The sequence below is a fragment of the Pristiophorus japonicus genome, chromosome 8, assembly GCF_044704955.1.
Source record: "Pristiophorus japonicus isolate sPriJap1 chromosome 8, sPriJap1.hap1, whole genome shotgun sequence".
Classification (NCBI taxonomy): domain Eukaryota; kingdom Metazoa; phylum Chordata; class Chondrichthyes; family Pristiophoridae; genus Pristiophorus; species Pristiophorus japonicus.
This window is the reverse complement of record NC_091984.1, coordinates 53,875,457-53,900,743: the sequence shown is the minus strand read 5'-3', so window position 1 is coordinate 53,900,743 and position 25,287 is coordinate 53,875,457. Positions and strand designations below refer to the sequence as shown.

The 25,287-nt window shown below is 45.5% G+C and overlaps 1 protein-coding gene across 3 annotated transcripts in view; it reads left to right on the top strand.

Annotated features, from left to right (window-relative positions):
- dmap1 (DNA methyltransferase 1 associated protein 1) overlaps nt 1-25,287 on the top strand; it is a 100,672-nt gene that overhangs the window by 16,124 nt on the left and 59,261 nt on the right. For 2 of the 3 annotated variants that reach the window (XM_070886077.1, XM_070886076.1), the window contains 2 exons: nt 17,741-17,849; nt 19,807-19,898. In XM_070886077.1, coding sequence (XP_070742178.1) covers nt 17,751-17,849; nt 19,807-19,898 — 191 coding nt within the window. In that variant the 5' untranslated portion in view covers nt 17,741-17,750. Of the gene's footprint in view, nt 1-17,740; nt 17,850-19,242; nt 19,345-19,806; nt 19,899-25,287 lie in introns of those variants that run through there. The other variant, XM_070886078.1, reaches the window with a different exon arrangement.

Below are 25,287 nucleotides of genomic sequence, written 5' to 3'. Positions count from 1 at the left end.
TGGGTTCCTGTTCCCTCATTGGTTTTATTTGCCTTTTTACTGGCCGGGTTACCCATCTTACTTTGGGGAAGATGTAGAGGTCTTGGGCATTCCCTTTAATTCATGTTTGGGATGCAGGACGTCGTCTATATGTCTCCCCTTGGCGCCGTACACCTGTACTGCCACGTTTCCAGGTCAGTATGTCTCGTCCGTGCGCTCGTACCGCTTGGGTCAATAGGTCTCGTCCATATGTCTTCCCTTGCGTCGTACCCTCACACTGCTGCGCTTCCTACACGCGCGCGTTTCAGAGTATGCCTTTTAACCCCCTCCCACCCCTAGATCATCCCTGTCCTCTGTCTCCGTCCCTCTGGGACCTGCTACAGATGGGTTTTTGTACAAATGTCCTTCCCTCCCGGTTTACAATGCCACAGCTCTAACTTGAAGGTGGTAAATTAAACATACTCACCCCAAAAGCTGGATCATTGTTCCGTTCGGGAAGTTCTTGTACTCTGCTCGCAGCACCAAATTGAAGGGGAAAAAAGGAAGGCTTTGCATGAGCAGGCCCTTTGATATAAAGGGTCGACGCTCGTCCCAACTTGTGTAGTAGCCCTCGAAGTATTAGACGAAGACGGATGGCAAGGTATAACGATCTTTAATTATGGACATCCAGGAACACTTCTCATCACAGCCGCCTGTGAGTGGAGATGTTCCCTGAATAGCAAAATTGTACATCATTTATACATTTCATAGATCCCTTCTCCCCCCACGGCACAACCTCCCTTGATCTCTAATTGGATTACCTTATTAGTAATATTTTGGATTGACGGACCAAGACCTCGAGGCAAATTTTAGACCTTAACTGGGATGACATCATTGGGTTAAAATTTGTTGATCGTACATAGCGCCTAAAAGTCTGTTTAGAGTCTTTTCACAGAGTCTTTTATCTTGTCGGACTGGACATACCTTAAAGTTATCTGGTGTTTTGGTACATCAATGTTGAATCAGAGGCCTCTGGGTCCTTGGTGCTGGAATATGTTGGAATGTGAGGTCAGCCACAGACCACCTGCCCCTTTTGCTGAGCCAATGTAGAAGCCGGCACTTTAAAACTTATTTCGCTTATACCCCTAATGCCAATTTTCTCTTACAATTCCCCCCTTTGGCCCTTGGCTATACGCCAAGTAGGCCATATTCCCCGGAAACTACTTCCCTGTGGGCAAGTTCCAGATATGTCCATTCGCCTGTGTGGCCATCTCCCAAACTTCAGGACCTCCTGTGACTTCTCCCGCAGGGCTATATAAGCAAGTCCTTCCTGCAGGACTATTAAAATTTTCGTCCCTTATTGTCTTACTCATAGTGCGTGCCCTAGCGTGTAGTTTGGCCTGTTTAATTCGTGCACAGGGTTAACCCTACCAGTACCATCAGGACCAGGCCCTGTATTACTACAAGTACATGTGATATAATCCTTATCCATTGGTGGATCTGAATATTAAGTCCAATGTTCCACAGTTTTGAGTACCAAAGCTGGTCGGCCAGCATCGCGTTAGTGTCTCTTTGTAGGTTGTCTATTTCTTCCATCAGCCGGATATACTGTCGTCTTTGGTTTTGGATTCCTTGCACCAATTGTAATTGTTCCTCACTTAATTCAGGTATCTGTTTTCCTTGCGGTTCCCATACCGCCTCCTTGTACCCTTCTCGGAGGGTATCCATGACTGTTCTTTGGATAATTTCCGTTGTCTCCAGATGTATGTAGTATCCATTTATGTCTATTTTTCCCATGGGCCTGAAACAGAAGTTAGGGTTGGTGATGACATAAGGGGTGACTCCTCCCCTGGTCTTAATCGTCAGGTTGGCTGCTCCTATGCTCATGCACCAATCTCCATTCCTTTGTGGAGCAGCGATTGTTTCGGAATCGCATTCGAGAGGAGTGATACTCAGCATACATCCGTTTGTTTAGAATCCGCAATCATCATCCGTCATTCTTAGCGTACCTTAATGTTATCTGGTGTTTTGGTACATCAATGTTGAATCAGAGGCCTCTGGGTCCTTGGTGCTGGAATATGTTAGAATGTGAGGTCAGCCACACATCTTCTACACCTTCTGCTGAGCCAATGTAGAAGCCGGCACTTTAAACCTTATTTCGCTTATACCCCTAATGCCAATTTTCTCTTACACTCTCTATATAATTTGTTTTTTTTCCCCAGTCAAGTACCCATGTTCTCCCTTTTTTTCAGTTTCTTTTCTTAAACTCAACCATTCCATAAAAATAATGCCATTGGCTCTTTCACATGCACCAGAAGCGGCGTACACGGCCTTGGTTTAATGTCTTATCTAAAAGATGACACCTCCGACAATGTAGCACTCTCTCATTGTCGGCCTAGATTAGATATTAAAATCCTGGAATGAGGTTGGAACTCTCAATCTTCTGACTCGGAAAGTACCACCACTGAGCTTACCTGACATTTTCTATTATAATCAATTACACTAGTTCTTGTACAACAAAAACTTCTTTTTTAAATAGAGCTATGTCCCAATGTCACAAATACATAACAACAAAAGGACACTAAATTATAGAAGGCTATATTGGAAGAGGTGAATAAAAGCTTGTTGGTAAAGAGTTGGGCATTGTGAGAAGAAGGAAGTGGAGAGGCAGAGGGGTTTAGAAAGGGAATTCCAGAGCTTGGAGCCTAGATAGCTGAAGGCACAGCTGCCAACTGTGGGGTAAAGATTGGGGGGTGATGCACAACAGGCCAGAGTCACAGGAACAGATAGTTGGAGCGGGTTTGGCTGGAGGAGGTTACAGCAATAGGAAGAGGTGAGACCAGGAGGGAGTTAAACACCAAAAGGAGAATTTTAAATTGGTTGCATTGGGTGACCGGGAGCCAATTTAGATCAGTGAGCACTGAAGTATAGGCTAGTGGGACTTAGTGTGGGATGAGCAGCAGAGTTCTAGCTGAGCTGAAGTTTATGAAATGTAGAGGATGAGAGGGGACAAGTGCTTGGGTGAGATTTTCAGTGGCAAATGGGCTAAGGCCGGAGCGGATATAGGCCCTCTTTGTGATCGAGAGGATATGGGGTCGGTAGCTCACTTTGAGCTCCGATAGGATGTTGAGGTTCAGCCTGAGATAGAAACATAGGGCCCAAGTTTAGGGCCGCGCCTAGAACAGCGCAGCCCCGACCTGGACGCCCATTTTTCGCGCCACAAAGTGCGCCTAAAAAAAACTCACCTATTCTCCGACTCCCTGCAGGTCCTCTGGAGCTGGGCACGACGCAGCATGAGCTGTGGGGGGCGGAGACAGATCTCTGCGCTGAAAACAGTGCTGGGACCTCGGCACATGCGCCCCCCGACCTCCGCTTGCTCCCCGGCGACCCGACCTCAGCTCCCCCCCTGCCCCGGCGACTCGACCTCCGCCCCCCCCCCCCCCGCTGCTCCGCGCTCCTGACGGGACCCGACACCACCTACCTGTAAATCCGGTGCTGAAGTCTTGTAAATCCAGCCCGAAGTCTTGGGCCGGCCCGTTCAGCCTCCTTCCCTCCCTCCCTCCCCTCTCCTTTCCTCCTTCCCCTCTCCCTCCCTACCTCCTTCTTCTCCTCTTCCCCCCCCCCCTCCCTCTTCTCCTCTTCCCCCTCCCTCTTCTCCTCTCCTAAATGTAGACAAGGTTTATCTGAGCGTATGAAAATCTACACTTACTCCATTCTAAGTTAGTTTGGAGCATGTTTTCATTGCCTAAACTTTCAAATTGGGCGTAAGTGGCCGGACACGCCCCCTTTTGGAAAAAAAAATCTGTTCCAAACTGAAACTGTTCTAACTGACTAGAACTGGAGCAAACTAAATGCCGAGAATTGCAATTTCTAAGATACTCCATTCTAAACCAGTTGCTCCAAAAAAATCAGGAGCAAATCAGGCCGAAACTTGGCCCCATAGAAAATAGGTGCAGGAGTAGGCCATTCGAGCCTGCACCGCCATTCAATAAGATCATGGCTGATCATTCCCTCAGTACCCCTTTCCTGCTTTCTCTCCATAACCCTTGATTCCCTTAGCCGTAAGGGCCATATCTAACTCTCTCTTGAATATATCCAATGAACTGGCATCAACAACTCTCTGCGGCAGGGAATTCCACAGATTAACAACTCTGAGTGAAGAAGTTTCTCATTCAGTCCTAAATGGCCTACCCCTTATCCTAAGACTATGTCCCCTGGTTCTGGACTTCCCCAACATCGGGAACATTCTTCCCGCATCTAACCTGTCCAGTCCCGTCAGAATCTTATATGTTTCTATGAGATCCCCTCTCATCCTTCTAAACTCCAGTGAATAAAGGCCCAGTTGATCCAGTCTCTCCTCATATGACAGTCCAGCCATCCCTGGAATCAGTCTGGTGAACCTTCGCTGCACTCCCTCAATAGCAAGAACATCCTTCCTTAGATTAGGAGACCAAAACTGAACACACTATACCAGGTGAGGCCTCACTAAGGCCCTGTACAACTGCAGTAAGACCTCCCTGCTCCGATACTAAAATCCCCTAGCTATGAAGGCCAACATACCATTTGCCTTCTTCACCGCCTGCTGTACCTGCTTGCCCACTTTCAGCGACTGATGAACCATGACACCCAGGCCTCGCTGCACCTCCCCTTTTCCTAATCTGCCGCCATTCAGATAATCTGCCTTCGTGTTTTTGCCCCCAAAATGGATAACCTCACATTTATCCACATTATACTGCTTCTGCCATGCATTTGCCCACTCACCTAACCTGTCCAAGTCACCCTGCAGCCTCTTAGCGTCTTCCTCACAGCTCACACCGCCACCCAGTTTAGTGTCATCCGAAAACTTGGAGATATTGCACTCAATTCCTTCATCTAAATCGTTAATGTATATTGTAAAGAGCTGGGGTCCCCCTGCCATTCTGAAAAGGACCCGTTTATCCCGACTCTCTGCTTCCTGTCTGCCAACCAGTTCTCGATCCGCGTCAGTACATCACCCCCAATACCATGCGCTTTGATTTTGCACACCAGTCTCTTGTGCGGGATCTTGTCAAAAGCCTTTTGAAAGTCCAAATACACCACATCCACTGGTTCTCCCTTGTCCACTCTGCTAATTACATCCTCAAAAAATTCCAGAAGATTCATCAAGCTTGATTTCCCTTTCATAAATCCATGCTGACTTGGTCCGATCCTGTCACTGCTTTCCAAATGCGGTGCTATTTTATCCTTAATGATTGATTCCAACATTTTCCCCACTATTGATGTCAGACTAACCGGTCTATAATTACCTGTTTTCTCTCTCCCTCCTTTTTTAAACAGTGATGTTATATTAGCTACCCTCCAGTCCATAGGAACTGATCCAGAATCGATAGACTGTTGGAAAATGATGACCAATGCATCCACTATTTCTAGGGCCACTTCCTTAAGTACCCTGGGATGCAGATTATCAGGCCCCGGGGATTTATCGGCTTTCAATCCCATCAATTTCCCGCCTAATAAGGATATCCTTCAGTTCCTCCTTCTCACGAAACCCACTGTCCCCTAGTACATTCGGAAGGTTATTTGTGTCTTCCTTCATGAAGACATAACCGAAGTACTTGTTCAATTGGTCTGCCATTTCTTTGTTCCCCATTATAAATTCACCTGAATCTGACTGCAAGGGACCTACGTTTGTCTTCACTAATCTTTTTCTCTTCACATATTTATAGAAGCTTTTGTAGTCAGTTTTTATGTTCCCTACAAGCTTCCTCTTGTACTCTTATTTTCCCCCTCTAATTAAATCCTTCGTCCTCCTCTGTTGAATTCTAAATTTCTCCCAGTCCTCAGGTTTGTTGCTTTTTCTAGCCAATTTATATGCCTCTTCCTTGGCTTTAACACTCTCCTTAATTTCCCTTGTTAGCCATGGTTGAACCACCTTCCCCGTTTTATTTTTACTCCAGACAGGGATGTACAATTGCTGACGTTCATCCATGTTTTCTTTAAATGTTTGTCATTGCTTATCCACCGTCAACCCTTTATGTATCCTTTGCCAGTCTATTCTAGCCAATTCACGCATCATACCGTCGAAGTTACCTTTCCTTAAGTTCAGGACCCTAGTTTCCGAATTAACTTCGTCACTCTCCATCTTAATAAAGAATTCTACCATGTTATGGTCACTCTTCCCCAAGGGGCCTCGCACAACAAGATTGCTAATTAGTCCCTTCTCATTACATATCACCCAGTCTAAGATGGCCAGCTTTCTAGTTGGTTCCTTGACATATTGGTCTAGAAAACCATCCCTAATACACTCCAGGAAATCCTCCTCCACCGCATTGGTACCAATTTGGTTAATCCAATCAATATGTAGATTAAAGTCGCCCATGATAACTGCTGTACCTTTATTGCACACATCCCTTATTTCTCGTTTGATACTGTCCCCAACCACACTACTACTGTTTGGTGGTCTGTATACAACTCCCACTAACATTTTCTGCCCTTTCGAATTCCGCAGCTGCACCCATACCGATTCCACATCATCCAGGCTAATGTCCCTCCTTACTATTGCATTAATTTCCTCTTTAACCAGCAACGCCACCCTGCCTCCTTTTCCTCTTTGCCTATCCTTCCTGAATATTGAATACCCCTGGTTGTTGAGTTCCCAGCCTTGGTCACCCTGGAGCCATGTCTCCGTGATGCTAATGACATCATATCCGTTAACTGCTATCTGCGCAGTTAATTCGTCCACCTTATTCCGAATACTCCTCACATTGAGGCACAGAGCCTTCAGGCTTGTCTTTTTAACTTTGCCCCTCTAGAATTTTTCTGTAATGTGGCCCTTTTTGCTTTTTGCCTTGGGTTTCTCTGCCCTCCACTTTTACTGTTCTCCTTTCTATCTTTTGCTTCTGCCTCCATTTTATTTCCCTCTGTCTCCCTGCATAGGTTGCCACCCCCCTGCCATGTTAGTTTAACTCCTCCCCAACAGCACTAGCAAACACTCCCCCTAGGACATTGGTTCCGGTCCTGCCCAGGTGCAGACTGTCCGGTTTGTACTGGTCCCACCTGCCCCAGAACCGTTTCCAATGTCCCAGGAATTTGAATCCCTCCCTGTTGCACTCTCCTCCAGCCACGTATTCATCTGAGCTATCCTGCGATTCCTACTCTGACTAGCCCGTGGCACTGGTAGCAATACCTTTAAGGTCCTACTTTTTAATTTAGCTCCTAGCTCTCTAAATTTGTCTCGTAGGACCTCATTCCGTTTTTTTACCTATATCGTTGGTACCTATATGCACCACGACAACTGGCTGTTCACCCTCCCTTTTCAGAATGTCCTGCACCCGCTCTGAGACATCCTTGACTCGGTATGGAATCAGTAATAAGAGGTGTGGGGTTTGTGGCAGGGGCCAAAGACAATGGTTTTAGTCTTTCAAATATTTAATTGGAGGCAATTTCTACTCATCCAACACTAGATGGCAGACAAGCAGTGTGACGAATCAGATGCAAAGAAGGTGGTGAGGTATAGCTTGGTGTCCTTAGTATTGTGTTTACAGATGATGTTGCCGAGGGGCTTGAAGGACGATGGCTTTCATCTTCCCAATATTTAGCAAGAGAAGATTACACTCATCTAAGACTAGAAGTTGGACAAGCAGCCTAACAACACAGGCAGTGGAGTGGTTGAGAGAGGTGGTGGAGAAGCAGAGCCTGGAGTCATTGGCGTAAATGAAAGTTGATCTTATGTTTGCGGATGATGTCCACAAGGGATAGTAGATGAGGAAGATAAAAGGGTCAAGGATAACTCCATGGGGGACTTCTGAGAAAATGGTGAGCACTGGAAGAGATGCTACTGCTGGAGATGCTCTGGCTGTAGGCAAGAATGGAACCAAGTGAGGGCAGTCCCACCCAACTGGACAATGGAGCAGAGGCGTTGGAAGAGGATGGTGTGACTGACCATGTCAAAGGCTGCAAAGAGATTGCTCTGTACCAATACACACATTTTTAAGTTGAGTACCCTTCGATTGGTAATTTCCTTTTTCGCCGATCCCATCCTGAATTTTCTATTATCTTGTTCTGCTTAACCTGTCAATCTTTCCACCTCATTCCCTGTGTACCTACAGCTTGCTTTTCCCATTCAAACTGCCTACTCTTTTGCTTGTCCCTCCACTATGCATATTGGCTTAAACCAGGGGTGGGCAATTATTTGGGCTGAAGGGCCACTTAAAAAGTTTTGCTGAGCTATCGTGGCACCAATGTTCCACCCAAGGTGTGCAGTCGCCACAAAAAGCTGACGACAAAAAGCAGGACAAATCCAATCCGGCCAATTACCGTTCCATCAGTCTACTCAATCATCAGCAAAGTGATGGAAAGTGTCGTCGACAATGCTATCAAGCTCAACAACCTTCGTACTGGTGCTCAATTTGGTTTCTGCCAGGACCACTCTGCTCCAGACCTCATTTCAGCCGTGGTCCAAATATGGATAAAAGAGCTGAATTCCAGACGTAAGGTGTGAGTGACTGCCCTTGACATCAAGGCAGAATTTGATCGCGTGTGGCATCAAGGAGCCCTAGTGAAATTAAAGTAAATGGGAATTCGGGGGAAAACTCTCCACTGACTGAAGTCACTGCCTAGCACAAAGGAAGATGGTTGTGGTTGTTCGAGGTCAATTATCTCAGCCGCAGGACATCACTGCAGGAGTTCCTCAGGGCAGTGTCCTAGGCCCAACCATCTTCAGTTGCTTCATCAATGACCTTCCCTCCATCATAAGGTCAGAAGTGGGGATATTTGCTGATGATTTCAGTGTTCAGTTCCATTTGCAACTTCTCATATAATGAAGCAGTCCGCGCTCGCTTGCAGAAAGACCTGGATGACATTCAGGCTTGGGCTGATAAGTGGCAAGTAACATTCGCGCCACACAAGTGCCAGGCAATGACTATCTCCAACAAGCAAGAGTCTAACCACTGCCCCATGACATTCAACGGCATTACCATTGCTGAATCCACCACCATCAACATCCTGGGGGGGGGGGGGGGTAACCATTGACCAGAAACTTAACTGGACCAGCCAAATAAATACTGTGGCGACAAGAGCAGGTCAGAGGCTGGGTAATCTGTGGCAAGTGTCTCACCTCCTTAATTCCCAAAATCTTTCCACCATCTACAAGGCACCAGTCTCTTGTCCGAATGAGTGCAGCTCCAACAACACTCAAGAGACTTGACACCATCCAGGATAAAGCAGCCTGTTTGGCACCTCATCCACGACCTTAAATATTCACTCCCTCCATCACCGACTGACGCACCGTGGCTGCAGTGTGTACCATCTACAAGATGTACTACAGCAACTTGCCAAGGCTTAACCCGCGATCACTACTACATAAAAGGACAAGGGCAGCAGACACATGGTAACACCATCACCTGCAAGTTCCCCTCCCAAGTTACACATCATCCTGACTTGGAAATATATCACTGTTCCTTCATTTGTCGCTGGGTCAAAATCCTGGAACTCCTTCCCTAATAGCACTGTGGGAATACCGTCACCACACGGACTGCAGCGGTTCAAAAAGGCGGCTCACCACCACCTTCTCGAGGGCAATTAGGGATGGGCAATATATGCTGGCCTTGCCAGCGATGCCCACATCCCAGGAACAAATAAAATCAAACTCTTCCTATACCATTAGCTTGTGATACTGGTAGGAATCTTGAACTTACGACTTTTGGAATCCTGGTTCTTATCTGCCACTTGACCTCTGGAACTCTTAGCAGGACCTGAATCCTGTTCTTCCCTACTATTATTAGTTTCAACACAAGCCAGGACTTCAAGAGCTCTGCACCTGCTCTGTTTAATCCCTTATTCTGCCATCTGGGAGGCAACACAAGTTTCAATTTTCCAGTTATCTGCGCCGTTTCTTTTGGCCTAAATTAAAATCTCCAAGTTTCCCCAAAGTTTGCGCGCCAGCGTAACTCAGTTATGATTTTTTTTTTAGTTTTTTTTTTTGCGTCATAGGGGGTGTAACCTGATGTCTGCGCCAGTTTTTCAGATTTATGCAAGGTTGGCCAACTTACATTTTTCCTGGCATAACCCGGCACTTAAAAAGCAGCGCACATTAAAAAATCGGCGCAGAAAGACGACATTGTTTTTATGCAAAGTTTTGGAGGGAGTCAAGAAGACATTAAAAATGCATCATGAAACTTAATTTTTTTCAAACTTAAAATGGAAGTCGAATGCAATTGTTTAATTTTAGATTTTTTTTTCAAAGTACCATGCCACCACCACCACGCCTCACCCGAACACTGGCTCGGGGCTCGGTTTCAAATGAAGCCCGTGGGGGTGGGGTGGAAGCCGAACTGAAGGCCTTACACTATGCAGAAGCTTCAAAAGAAGCCCGGGGGAGAGGGGAGGGGGTGGTGGGATATATTCTGAGCCCCTGTGTCCGGGCAAGGGAGCGATTCTGCCAGCCAACCCTTGAGCCCGCTGAGGAGACATTCAGTCGGTATTTAGGAAAAAAATCTAAAATTTAAGAATTGCATCAGACTTTGTTGCTCCAAATATCCTCATTTGAATGCCTAGCTTCCCTTTCTAAGCAAGCCTATTGCGCATGTGCAGACCAGGGTATGGTCCATACTAGGGCGTTGACCTTGGGGAGAGAGAAAGCAGAGAAGCTTTAACTCCTTGTCCTGCTGTTTTGAGCTTCTTGCAAAGGTACAATTTAATTATGGGGGCAATATTGACAATGCCATACCTCGTGCAAGCCTTCTGCATGTTGGTGCTGCGGAGGAGACAATTCATTTCACATCATCGCATGAGCAACCTCAGAGCACGTAGGATGATGATCAGGAGGCCTTACTCACATCGGGTATATCGAGACAGGCATTCATACCTGCACCTGAGTGATGCAGACTGTGAGGGCTGCGTTTCCGCAAAGAAGTTGTAACCGAGATCTATGAGTTAATAAAAGCAGACCTCCAACCTAGAAGGTTGTCAGTTGAAGTGAAAGTTATAGCTGCACTTTCAGTGGATTTGGATCGTTCCAGGCTACAACTGGGGATGTGTGCGCCATTTCTCAACATGCATGTCTGCATTCGGCAGGTGACGGCTGCATTATATGCCTGGAGGAATGACTACATAAAGTTCCCCATGACCACCCCAGGCAATGCGTGAAAGGGCTGTGGGCTTCTCCAGCATTGCTGGCTTCCCAAAGGTACAGGACTGCATTGATTGTACCCACATCGCCTAGCGAGCACCTTTTTGGAGGATTCCGAGATGTACAGGAACAGAAAAGGCTTCCACTCTGTTAATGTGCAGCTTGTGTGTGACGACATGCATCGCATCATGTCAGTTGATGTGAGCTACTCTGGGAGCACCCATGATGCGTTCATCCTATGCGAGAGTGCTATTTCTGCCATGTTTCAGCAGCAGCCAGAAGAGCAGAGCTGGCTGCTGGGAGACAAAGGGTACGGCCTCGCCACCTGGCTCATGACGCCTCTACACATAACCTGGACAGAAGATGACCGGGAATACAACATGTCGCACATTGCGATTATGCAGCATAATAGAGAGGTCCATTGGCATTTTGAAACAGCGTTTCCGATTCCTGGACCATTCCGGAGACTACTTGCAATACTCCCCTGAGATTGTCGGTCAGTTCACTCTTGTCTGCTGCACACTGCATAACTTAGCCATCATGAGGCAGCAGCAGCTGGTAGTAGAAGACCCACCTGAGAAGATAGTGGCTGATGATGATGAGGAGGATCCCTTGAGTGTGGGCCCAGCTGTTGCAGTGGTGGTTGCTTTTCTCCAGGCAGGACCCATTGAAGCAGCGACCCTGACTTCCAAGTGTGTCAGTGGCTGCAGATTTGCCGGGCCTCCTCCTGTCAAGTTCTTTCCCTTTTGTTGTACGCCACCTTCCTCTGCAAAGATGAAAATATAACTTTTTAGAGAAGATGTCTTTCTGCTGGGTGGTCACATTTACAATTGCAATTCCATTGAATAAATGAAAATATTACTTCCACTAACTGCTTGGCCAAGGTCCTGCCACTTTTTGTACTGGCCTCCAGATCTCTGGGTGGTCACCATTGCACAGTAATCTTCTGCAAGTTTGTTCTCGCATTTCTTCATTTCTTTTGGTGAAATTTTTATGTGACCTCTGTTGATGACTAGCCCATGCCATCTGGCCTCAATTAATAGTGCCTCCATTTCATCCTGTGAGAAATTCTTGGTCCTTGAGCCGCGTTGCATATTGTATTGCAGCTCCGATTTTTCCATTGAGAATTAAAGTTCTCGCACACAACTGGCTCTTTTAAAAATGGCTGAATGCAGACCGGGAGCTGTACTGGGCATGCGTGCCTTTAGCAGTCACGTCAAAACATTTTTTTGTTTCCACGCATGCGCAGAAGGGGAGCATTATTTTTTCGGCGCAGACATTAGGCTTCATCCCCCCCGAAGCTAAAGGACAGGTTGCGCGGCGCCAATTTCAAAAAATAGAGCGAGGAAACTTGCTAGTTTTTTTTTTGAGCCGTAGGGTCAAAGAAAACAGATGTAACTCTTGCAATACACCAAAAAATGGCATTGTGGAAAATTGAGTCTGTAATTTGGAACTCAAGTTTACCTGTATGACAATGTGTTCCTCAGGCTCAGTAATTTTGAACTTTGTTTCAAACCTCGCCCCTTAAACCTCTCTCCAGAGGGAGTTGTTGGGGCTGCTACCCATATATTCCCATCAATCTGGTTGATAGAAATTATGTTTTAGAAACATAGAAAATAGGTGCAGGAGCAGGCCATTCAGCCCTTCTAGCCTGCACCGCCATTCAATGAGTTCATGGCTGAACATGCAACTTCAGTACCCCCTTCCTGCTTTCACGCCATACCCCTTGATCCCCCGAGTTGTAAGGACTTCATCTAACTCCCTTTTGAATATATTTAGAGAATTGGCCTCAACTACTTTCTGTGGTAGAGAATTCCACAGGTTCACCACTCTCTGGGTGAAGAAGTTTCTCCTTATCTCGGTCCTAAATGGCTTACCCCTTATCCTTAGACTGTGACCTCTGGTTCTGGACTTCCCCAACATTGGGAACATTCTTCCTGCATCTAACCTGTCCAAACCCGTCAGAATTTTAAACGTTTCTATGAGGTCCCCTCTCACTCTTCTGAACTCCAGTGAATACAAGCCCAGTTGATCCAGTCTTTCTTGATAGGTCAGTCCCACCATCCCGGGAATCAGTCTGGTGAATCTTCGCTGCACTCCCTCAATAGCAAGAATGTCCTTCCTCAAGTTAGGAGACCAAAACTGTACACAATACTCCAGGTGTGGCCTCACCAAGGCCCTGTACAACTGTAGCAACACCTCCCTGCCCCTGTACTCAAATCCCCTTGCTATGAAGGCCAACATGCCATTTGCTTTCTTAACCGCCTGCTGTACCTGCATGCCAACCTTCAATGACTGATGTACCATGACACCCAGGTCTCGTTGCACCTTCCCTTTTCCTAATCTGTCACCATTCAGATAATAGTCTGTCTCTCTGTTTTTACCACCAAAGTGGATAACCTCACATTTATCCACATTATACTTCATCTGCCACGCATTTGCCCACTCACCTAACCTATCCAAGTCACTCTGCAGCCTCATAGCATCCTCCTCGCAGCTCACACTGCCACCCAACTTAGTGTCATCCGCAAATTTGGAGATACTACATTTAATCCCCTCGTCAAAATCATTAATGTACAATGTAAACAACTGGGGCCCCAGCACAGAACCCTGCGGTACCCCACTAGTCACTGCCTGCCATTCCGAAAAGTACCCATTTACTCCTACTCTTTGCTTCCTGTCTGACAATCCACGTCAGCACACTACCCCCAATCCCATGTGCTTTAACTTTGCACATTAATCTCCTGTGTGGGACCTTGTCGAAAGCCTTCTGAAAGTCCAAATATACCACATCAACTGGTACTCCTTTGTCCACTTTATTGGAAACATCCTCAAAAAATTCCAGAAGATTTGTCAAGCATGATCTCCCTTTTACAAATCCATGCTGACTTGGACCTATCATGTCACCATTTTCTAAATGCGCTGCTATGACATCCTTAATAATTGATTCCACCATTTTACCCACTACTGAGGTCAGGCTGACCGGTCTATAATTCCATGCTTTCTCTCTCCCTCCTTTTTTAAAAAGTGGGGTTACATTGGCTACCCTCCACTCTATAGGAACTGATCCAGAGTCAATGGAATGTTGGAAAATGACTGTCAATGCATCCGCTATTTCCAAGGCCACCTCCTTAAGTACTCTGGGATGCAGTCCATCAGGCCCTGGGGATTTATCGGCCTTCAATCCCATCAATTTCCCCAACACAATTTCCCGACTAATAAAGATTTCCCTCCGTTCCTCCTCCTTACTAGACCCTCTGACCACTTTTATATCCGGAAGCTTGTTTGTGTCCTCCTTAGTGAATACTGAACCAAAGTACTTGTTCAATTGGTCTGCCATTTCTTTGTTCCCCGTTATGACTTCTCCTGATTCTGACTGCAGGGGACCTACGTTTGTCTTTACTAACCTTTTTCTTTTTACATACCTATAGAAACTTTTGCAATCCGCTTTAATGTTCCCTGCAAGCTTCTTTTCGTACTCTATTTTCCCTGCCCTAATCAAACCCTTTGTCCTCCTCTGCTGAGTTCTAAATTTCTCCCAGTCCCCAGGTTCGCTGCTATTTCTGGCCAATTTGTATGCCATTTCCTTGGCTTTAATACTATCCCTGATTTCCCTTGATAGCCACGGTTGAGCCACCTTCCCTTTTTTATTTTTACGCCAGACAGGAATGTACAATTGTTGTAATTCATCCATGCGGTCTCTAAATGTCTGCCATTGCCCATCCACAGTCAACCCCTTAAGTATCATGAGCCAATCTATCTTAGCCAATTCATGCCTCATACCTTCAAAGTTACCCTTCTTTAAGTTCTGGACCATGGTCTCTGAATTAACTGTTTCATTCTCCATCCTAATGCAGAATTCCACCATATTATGGTCACTCTTCCCCAAGGGGCCTCGCACAACGAGATTGCTAATTAATCCTCTCTCATTACACAACACCCAGTCTAAGATGGCCTCCCCCCTAGTTGGTTCCTCGACATATTGGTCTAGAAAACCATCCCTTATGCACTCCAGGAAATCCTCCTCCATCGTATTGCTTCCAGTTTGGCTGGCCCAATCTATGTGCATATTAAAGTCACCCATTATAACTGCTGCACCTTTATTGCATGCACTCCTAATTTCCTGTTTGATGCCCTCCCCAACATCACTACTACTGTTTGGAGGTCTGTACACAACTCCCACTAACGATTTTTGCCCTTTAGTGTTCTGCAGCTCTACCCATATAGATTCCACATCATCCAAGCTAATGTCTTTCCTAACTATTGCATTAATCTCCTCTTTAACCAGCAATGCTACCCCACCTCCTTTTCCTTTTATTCTATCCTTCCTGAATGTTGAATACCCCTGGATGTTGAGTTCCCAGCCCTGATCATCCTGGAGCCACGTCTCCGTAATCCCAATCACATCATATTTGTTAACATCTATTTGCACAGTTAATTCATCCACCTTATTGCGGATACTCCTTGCATTAAGACACAAAGCCTTCAGGCTTGCTTTTTTAACACCCTTTGTCCTTTTAGAATTTTGCTGTACAGTGGCCCTTTTTGTTCTTTGCCTTGGGTTTCTCTGCCCTCCACTTTTCCTCATCTCCTTTCTGTCTTTTGCTTTTGCCTCATTTTTGTCTCCCTGCATAGGTTCCCATCCCCCTGCAATATTAGTTTAACTCCTCCCCAACAGCACTAGCAAACACTCCCCCTAGGACATTGGTTCCGGTCCTGCCCAGGTGCAGACCGTCCGGTTTGTACTGGTCCCACCTCCCCCAGAACCGGTTCCAATGCCCCAAGAATTTGAATTCCTCCCTGCTGCACCACTGCTCAAGCCATGTATTCATCTGCGCTATCCTGCGATTCCTACTCTGACTAGCACGTGGCACTGGTAGCAATCCCGAGATTACTACTTTTGAGGTCCTACTTTTTAATTTAGCTCCTAGCTCCTTAAATTCTTTTCGTAGGACCTCATCCCATGTTTAGAAAGAATTGGGGCCTTCTTCAAAGGAAGTGAGGTTTTGATGTGGGCAAAGCTCACCAATATATACTTCACTGAGTTCAGCAATGTTATGTCTTAGCAGTGAGACAAGCACAGTTGAGCAGAGGCACGACCTCTGAGCTTTATTTAAAGGTACTGGAAAAATAATACTTTAGGCTCCAGTACATTTAGTTGCTTTCAAATAGGTAGTGTGTAAGTTGAACATTTTTCTGAGTTACTCATGTTGCTTTGAGTCAAATTTATATCTTGTAATACATTTTATTTGTAGTTTTACATAGAAACATAGAAAATAGGTGCAGGAGTAGGCCATTCAGCCCTTCTAGCTTGCACCGCCATTCAATGAGTTCATGGCTGAACATGCAACTTCAGTACCCCCTTCCTGCTTTCCCGCCATACACCTTGATCCCCCTAGTAGTAAGGACTTCATCTAACTCCCTTTTGAATATATTTAGTGAATTGGCCTCAACTACTTTCTGTGGTAGAGAATTCCACAGGTTCACCACTCTCTGGGTGAAGAAGTTTCTCCTCATCTCGGTCCTAAATGGCTTACCCCTTATCCTTAGACTGTGACCCCTGGTTCTGGACTTCCCCAACATTGGGATCATTCCTCCTGCATCTAACCTGTCTAAACCCGTCAGAATTTTAAACGTTTCTATGAGGTCCCCTCTCATTCTTCTGAACTCCAGTGAATACAAGCCCAGTTGATCCAGTCTTTCTTGATAGGTCACTCCCACCATCCCGGGAATCAGTCTGGTGAATCTTCGCTGCACTCGCTCAATAACAAGAATGTCCTTCCTCAAGTTAGGAGACCAAAACTGTAGCTTGAACTAAATGGTCTTGGATAACATGGTGTTTACTACTTAATGAAGTGCATGATGAGGCATCCCACATGTTATTCCAGAGTGAAATATTTTGATAAAAGAGTAGTTAATGTAGCAGCATATTAAGCATTTAAGATCATGCATTAGGTTGGTTATATGAGGTGATGGTATACCAGTGGAAGTTGCCTTATTGTTATGAGCATGGATGAAGAGTGTTGAAAGAAAACCCAAATAGGACTGAACCACTGGAGCCTTAGTTTGAATCCAGTGCAGTCCAATGAGTTGAAAGCCATGTGTGATAATAACACAAAAAAATAAGAGCAGCAGTCGGCCATTTGACCCCTCGAGCCTGCTCCGCCATTCAATGAGATCATGGCTGATCTCATGGATGGCCTTCTACCTCAACGCCACTTGCCTGCACTATCCCCATAGCCATTGATTCCCTTATTATCCAAAAATCTATGGATCTCTGTCTTGAATATGCTTTACGACAGAGCTTCCATAGCTTTCTGGGACAGAGAATTCCAAAGATTCACAACACTGAGTGAGGACATCACCCCCCCACCCCAGCCCCCATTAAACTTTTCCCCTCCATTTTATATTCATACTGCTGAGTTCTTACTACAACTTGGGAATGTTAATTTAGGGTCCATACTGGCCAGTGGCAGTCATCTTGTGCAGGTGGGATGGGCTTCCCTCTTAGATTTGTGTTCACCCATTGCCCTGACTTAAGATTCTGAAATTTGCACAGAATGGCAAAGTTCAAATGTTAGTCAGCATTGGAATTTAAACCCAGGTCCTAGTGAGAAAATAGTCATTTTATGTTTTAATTGTTGTAACTGAATTTCCCTCTTGTCATCTCTACAGATTTACAAAAATGTCTACAGGAGCAGATGTTCGTGATATCCTGGAGCTGGGGGGTGGTGACTCCGAAAACACACCAATTAGTAAAAAAGATATCATTAACTCAGATAAGGTAACGGAAGTCTTACTTTTTTAACTACAGTATTAATTCTTAAGTTAACATACTGACCATATTATTTATTGCTAATTGACCATTGGTTGACATTCAATATATTCTTAATGGCTACAACATCATTAAGTGTAGATGTAATGACGCATGACTAAGATAGATTGAACACCAATATATGTCAATGTAAAGACCCAAAGTGTAATAAAATTAGCAGTTGGAATTTGTAGTAGATAAATTTTGTTTAAACTGCAGCTCTAAAATTATTTCAAGGTTGTAATCTCATCTCCGGGTTTGTATAATTGTTATAAATCCCTTGAGTTTTGTTCTCACAATTTGAGGTCACCTGAATTATCAATGAGGTTACTGGTTTGTAATCACTTCTAAACCAGTTTTTAAATAAGTATCTTTTGGACCAATTTATTTTATTTTCTGGATTTAAAGGAATAACTTAGGGAAGATTTGCCAAAATCTGTAAATTTAGATTTGTTTTTAATTGAAATTAGCATTTTCATTTCTCCAATGATTGCTCTGTATTGGCATCATCTTGCCCTGATTATCAGAGTGCCAGAGTGCTAAAGTACTCAAATGGTGCAGTAGAATGTAGCAAATGGTAAATAATGAATTCCAGTGCTCTCTGATTTCAGTGATGGTGCTTAATTGGGCAGCATATTGTTTTTAATCAGCTGAGAGTTCAGTTTTTATGGGATTAGATTTTATTTTGATTAAGATCTAGGTGACGTCAGAACGTGGAACTTAGCATTCTGCACTTCTTCATCCCGCATAATTTTCAATCACTGATATTTGGGGCAAAAAAATTCCTGTAGCAATTAGGATATGTAGGCAGATGTCAGAGAAACAAAGTAGGTGTAAATGTGCAGATCTATTTACAAAACTAGTGATTAGATTCAAGCTGACCAATAATTGTGAGCTTTACTTGGAAATTCCTTTTTTCTTGCCAGTTTCCTCTCCTTCCTAGTTTTAAGTTGTTGACTCCTTGCTAGGGTAGGGTTCAATAGTACCACTCAGCTTCTGGAACCTTGCTTAACTGGCCACATCTGAGTCTTTAGTGTCCACGGATGATTGAACTATAGGGGCATCACATTCATGTGCACACTCTAAGTGTCAGTGGAAATCCTTGCAAATTTTTCACTCCCAAATCCAGGGGTGCTAAGGCCAATTGTTGTATCCCTATAATTGACCTGCTGAGATCAGCTACTTTGGCACAAATTGAAGATTGAATATATGGTGTAGCTAATCAGTGTGTAAACCCACTGAGTCAAGAAAGTAATGGAATATTCCCTATTTTTTTTTTTAAGTCTTGCATAAAATGTAATACAATCCTCTCATTTTTCAGTTCTGTTTTATTTAGATTTTGGACAAACTTATGTGAGGACCTAAACTTATTGCTGGTTCATAACAGTCTTGAATAAAGTAACTTTCAACTTGATGACTTTGGGAGAAAAAAGCTAAATTATCTGTCTGGAAGTACAAACTGAAGGTACCTTTCAATATTCATTTGATTTGGAAGGGTGGAGGAAGAGATAAACTCTTGCAAGCCACAATCAGTGTTAGACAGTAGGGAGGAGGGCAACAGAATGGTTTGGAGTTAGAAAGTGAGCCACAGTCTTTGAAGTTATTTACAAAGCAGATAAGTTGCTGTAGTTTTGAGCTCCCCAAAGATGGTAACTTACTGCAATATAGTTGGCAACTGGAATTCTGCAGCACTAGCTTGCACTATGCATCATATATTTGGCTGCTATTTATAATGAGCTAATAACTAGGAAAATACATTTTCATGTTCTCGTTCTCTATTCCTTATTTTGTTTCCTTCATTATCTTTTCTACTGTATTTGTGATTTGTTTATTTTATGTATAATTTTTAACTCTTTCAAATTTCTACCAATACTGCGTTCCTTGATGGTAAAGCTAATTTTGAATAATGAATTTTTTTTTCTATTAGAAAAAGTCAAAGAAATCTGCAGAAACACTCACATTTAAGAGACCTGAGGGAATGCACAGAGAAGTTTATGCTCTACTGTATTCTGACAAAAAGTAAGTTAAAGCAAGTTTTTCGTAATTGCTCACATTTGAATGGTTTATCGAGAGTCTGCTCGTAACTTCAACAAAACAGCTTTGTAAGTGTTATAGCAGCTTCTTGTGGCGGCAATGGAATATTGCAATGTAATTTTACTCCATATTCCACATTTGCTGGACTCTGCTGAAATGTTGAGTAGCTCCTGTGCCTCAGAACAGTGGAGATTTCAACATCTGTTTCTGAAGAAAGAAGTGTGAAATGTATATAACAGCGTGTGTGTTTGTTGTTTTCACTCTGCTTCCATTGAACTGCAATGTCGAAAGTACAGAGAGATCGCCCATGTCATATGACAACTAGGTAGAAATGGACCGGTGTTCTGCATCGTGAAGAAATTCTGTGCATTAGATTTATATATATTTTCATCATGCTGCTGTATTACTACAATATCCAGAGTATATGCTGACCCAGGCAGAACATTTACAAATAACTGGGACACACGTTACTGGCTTAAAAAACATTTTATACAGTTTAAGAAAATAAATAAAAATCATGTTGCTGAGGGGAATTGATGTTTGTGCCAGGATTACAGGGAGGATGGTTGAGATGCTTTCATGCAAACCTTGGATATTGTGGCCGAAGCCATGTGCTCAGTCATGTGATCTATTGCTTCAATAAATTTGCTGTGCTACCCTGACTCTCAAACCGTTGTCACATTTCAGCTAGGGCATGATAAACTTCAAAAATTGTAATCCAGCACCTGTGCTACCCATGACAAACGTCACTGTTGATCTACTGATATAGATAAATTATTAACAGAAAACAAAAGACTATTTCACAGTCCGATAACTCCCAGTAACAGATGATGATGGCAGGTCAACAATACTTTGTTTCACACATTTTTCACATTACAGTATAGTATTTTTTGGGGGGCTGAAAGAATAAGTGTGTTATGTTTGTTTTGTTAATTCTTGTTTTTTTTCTTAGCTTGCTTTAGTTTTCCCCCTTGCATTGTGGGGGGTGGGGTGGTGTTGGAATCTTAAGCCTTGCAAATACACCTCATAAAAGAATTTGCTTCGACTAAAACTCCCGAAGTTATCTGTAAAATAGTATAAATTTGAATTTACTGCTTGCTTTCAGATCCATTCATTTTCCTGAAGTGTAGTTTAAAAAAAATATAACTCAAAACCATTTAAGCTGTTACCAGTAGCACTGTGCAATGATGATGTCATTCCAACTTTTTATAAAGCTGTTTTTAAGAGCTTGTTTATTATACCTCATCTGTGTAGTATTTAGTAAAGTCCTGGTAGGTACACAGCTATTGAGAAAATACAGGTTTCTTTTGTCTCTATTAACATCTGGCAACTCTGATCATTCTGATTGGAGTTCCCCCACTTTCAAATAATCCACATTCTGCAAATGTATAGGGGCAGAAATTTCCTGTTTTTTTTTTTAAGAGCAGTCTGCTCAGTCAGGGCAGACTCCCCGACGATCGGAACATTGTCCTCAAATAGTTGATCGACCAGTTGTCTGTGCCAGTGACAGGTTTTTTTTCGTCAGTGTGCAATCTGTAATCGAAACCACCAGCGGTCTTTAAAGGTGCGCTGCGGCTCGCACTATTGTTATCGGCCAAATTGTTATTGAGTGTCGATGCTTTGAACGTTTATCCCCTCAATCGGGCTTCAAAAATGACTGCGCCTCACTTTGCACAGCCTTCAATACCAAACCTTGCTGTAAGAGCTAGCATTAGCAGAGTCGGCCATTGTTTGCAAATAAGGGGCTCAGTCCTGGCACCGGACCGCCTCCTGCACATTGTGCACGGCACGGTGGCTCGCAGAAGAGAGCAACGCCGGCAGCTACAGATGCAGAGACAGCGGGAGAGGGACCCAGATAGGATGGGACAGCAAGATGAAGAAGGCCATGGAGATGGCCATCTACCTACACATAGAGAAGGATGTGAAGAAGAACATGCAGCGAGGAGGGGGGTCAGGGACGCTGACACCCAGAGGGAGTGGGGCATGGAGCAGAGAAGTCAGCATCAGTAGCAGCCAGGTGCTTGCCAGCGCCAGGAGGCAGAGGGGATGAGGAAGGTGGCAGAGGAAGATGCAAACACAGACATGGTGGCAGAAGACCCTATGGCCCAAGGGTCTTCCAACAACAGTTCTCCTACATGGACCTCAATGATGACCGGTGTCTGCGGAGACTGCAATTCAGAAAAGACGTGGTGATGGAGCTGTGCCATCTCCTCCAGCCAGACCTGCAGCCTCAAACAAGGGTGAGGGCAGCTATCATTGGCATCAAAGGTCTCCTTCGCCTTGAATTTCTATGCCACTGGATCTTTCCAAGGAGCCACATCAAACATCTCCAACCTCTCCCAATATGCCACATATTGCTCCATCCGTCAGGTCACGCACGCTCTGTACAAAAGGAGGAGGGACTACATCTTCTTTCCAGTGACCAGTGAGAAGCAGTTAGAGTGCTCCACAGGATAGCTGGCATCCCCAGGGTTCAGGGCGCCATAACTGCACCATGTGGCATTGAGGGCACCACAGAACAATCCAGAGATCTTCAGAAACCGCAAGGGATCCCATATTTTGAATGTCCAGTTGGTGTGTGACCACAAGTGCCAAATCATGGCCGTTGATGCCCGGTATCCTGGCAGCAGCCACGATGCCTTCATCCTGCGGCAGACCGGTGTGTCAGGTCTGTTTCAGCCACCAAATGAAGGTGATGGCTGGCTCCTAGGAGACGAGGGGGTACCCACTGTGCACCTGGCTCCTGACTCTCCTTTGCAACCCCACCACTCCTGCGCACCAATCGTACAATGAGTCTCATTTAACCACCAGGTGCATCATTGAGCAGACCATCGGAAGCCTTAAACAGTGATTCCACTGCCTTGATCTCTCTGGAGGAAAGATGCAGTACTCGCCTGACTGGGTGTCCCTATTGGTCGTCGTCTGCTGTATGCTTCACAGCCTGGCGATTGAGGGCACAGCCATAGGCCGACGATGTAGCAGTAGCACAGGAGGAGGAGGAAAAGGCATAGGCGCAGGAGGCGGCCTCGCCATCCTGATCATGCAAGGGAAGTCCGAGACTGTCTCTCAGATGCTCGTTTCCACTGACTTGCTCAGCACATCCACCGTCATGTGTGCAAGGCCATGGCCAAACCAATGATGACTTCCACACCTCATTCCCAGCACTGAAATGAGAGACCTGCACAAATATTGATCATCCAAATAAAGATTTAGGTGACAAAAAGGTGCAAAAACATCAGCATTATCCATCACCCTTGTGTAATTTCTTATAACCCTCCTTACGACTACCTATTCTGCAACTACGCCACAGTGTCTCCCCTGTGGCTACAGCATGGCTGTGGGAAGGCTGCTCTGTTTCCCCTCCAGACGCTACAGATGTCCTTGTCAGATGCCCTGGACTAGCTCTGGCCCTGGAAGGGCCGTCTGCAGACTGGCCCGCCTCAGCCTCGGCACCAGCACTCTGGATTGGCTAGGTGCAAGCCATGGCTGGTGGCAATGACTGAGTGGCAGGGCTGGGATCGGGAATGCTGTGATTGTGAGAGAGCACAGCATGTTCTGGCTCCAATGACCTGGTGCCACTCCCCCAGGACAGCACCTCAGCATCCCCACCAATCTGCTGGAGCACAGTTTGGTGAGCTGCTGCGAAACCGTCTGATCACCGGTGGACTGTGGTGGACCCAGCGGTAATGGAAGCAGTCAGAGCTTGCGGGCATGAGAGAATACACAGACTCGATGCCACCAGACATGGACTCCATGACAATAGTAAGATGCTGCGTGGCCTCTTGCTGAGACTGCATGAGAGCATTCTGAGTTTCCACGCCAGCAGCCACCCTCTTCATTATAGCACTAAGACGTTGGATCCCTTCTGCCTGTGCTGTAATGGCATCTGCCATATCGCCCATGACACGCGTTATGAGATATGGATCCGCACAGTCACTCTGGGAGTCCAACATCGTCTGTGTACTTGCAATGATGAGCTCCATGATGTGCGCAGAGCTGTCTGCAATGCGGGAGGCAGACTCCTCCACACTCCTGACCACTTGCGAAGGCTCTCGGGCACCTTTGCCATTGCCCCAGCATCTCCGAGTGCATGGTAAACGCCCTTTATTCGAACGCTTCCACGTCGAGATGCTCATCCGAGTCCTGTCTAGCAGAACTCGCGTGCAAACCCGCCCTCTGGAGAGCTGGCTCCTGAGGTTCCCTTTGCCCTTGACCATGCTGCAGCCCGCTAGGCCCCAGTGTACCACCCAGTGCAGACCCTCTCCTAGGTTAAACTGCAATGAACTTGTACTCCCAGTGTATCTTAACAAAGAGTGGCGTGAGGGTGAGGGAGGGGTATAGACCATGCAGCAACCAAGGTGCACACATTGCTGACCACGTTACTGATGGGCGTTTGTGCAGTTACGGACAAATGGCATTAAAAGAAGTCCTTGACTTAACTATGCCTCCCCCATCGGGATCCATTGCGCCTCTGGCCACTGGACAGGCAACCTGTGGCCCCATTAGCCGCAGAACCCTTTCCTCAACATCGGTCAACTGCTGGAAGTCGGCCTCTCCACCTCCCGTCCTCTCTGCTCCCTGCGATAATGTGCCATCTTGGCCTACAAAGCAAAGAAGAGTTGGTGAGTAGCAGTCCAGTGATGCATCTGGCAATAATGGATGTGCAGCTTCATTAGATGCAAATGAAAGGGACCTTCAATTGTGAGTATACACACATGACATATAGATAACTCGCCACTGAAATGCTGCTTTACTAACTGGAAATAGAAGCAGGTAAATAAGAGTTGGAGAAGGAGAGGCTCAGAGGCCGAAGCTCAATAGTAGGGGAAGCATGTAGTCACTTTCAACACTCGAGTTATGTCGTTGAACCTCTTCCGACACTGAATGCCCGTCCGGTCCAGTATTGAGGTCGCCGACACCTCTGCAGCCACCACTGCCCAAGCATCTTTGAAGACCTGCCGAGAGGGCTTGCCAGACTCCGGAAATAGGAGGCACCTCCTTCCCTCCACAGCTTGTAGCAGCATCTCAATTTGGGCATCTGTGAATCTGCTTGCCCTCCTGCTATCTCTCTGACTTGCCATTTTACAAGATGAGAAACAACAAACACAGCAATTGCTCTGATCAGAATGACCTGCTCTTTAAGAAGGCCAGGGAGCAGCAACCTCGTTATGAGTGAATGCGAGTCAGGGGAAATTGGGTCCTCAGTCAGTTATCCCGCCCCTACACCGCTTCGCAGAGGCCATTTCCGCCCTCAACACAGCCCCGTTCATTTTTCCAGTCAAAAGTGCCCAAAATCGCTCTATTCCACGCCCCATCGATTCGGGCGGAAATACACCATTTTATTCGAATTATCCACCCCAAATGGGGCACAGGG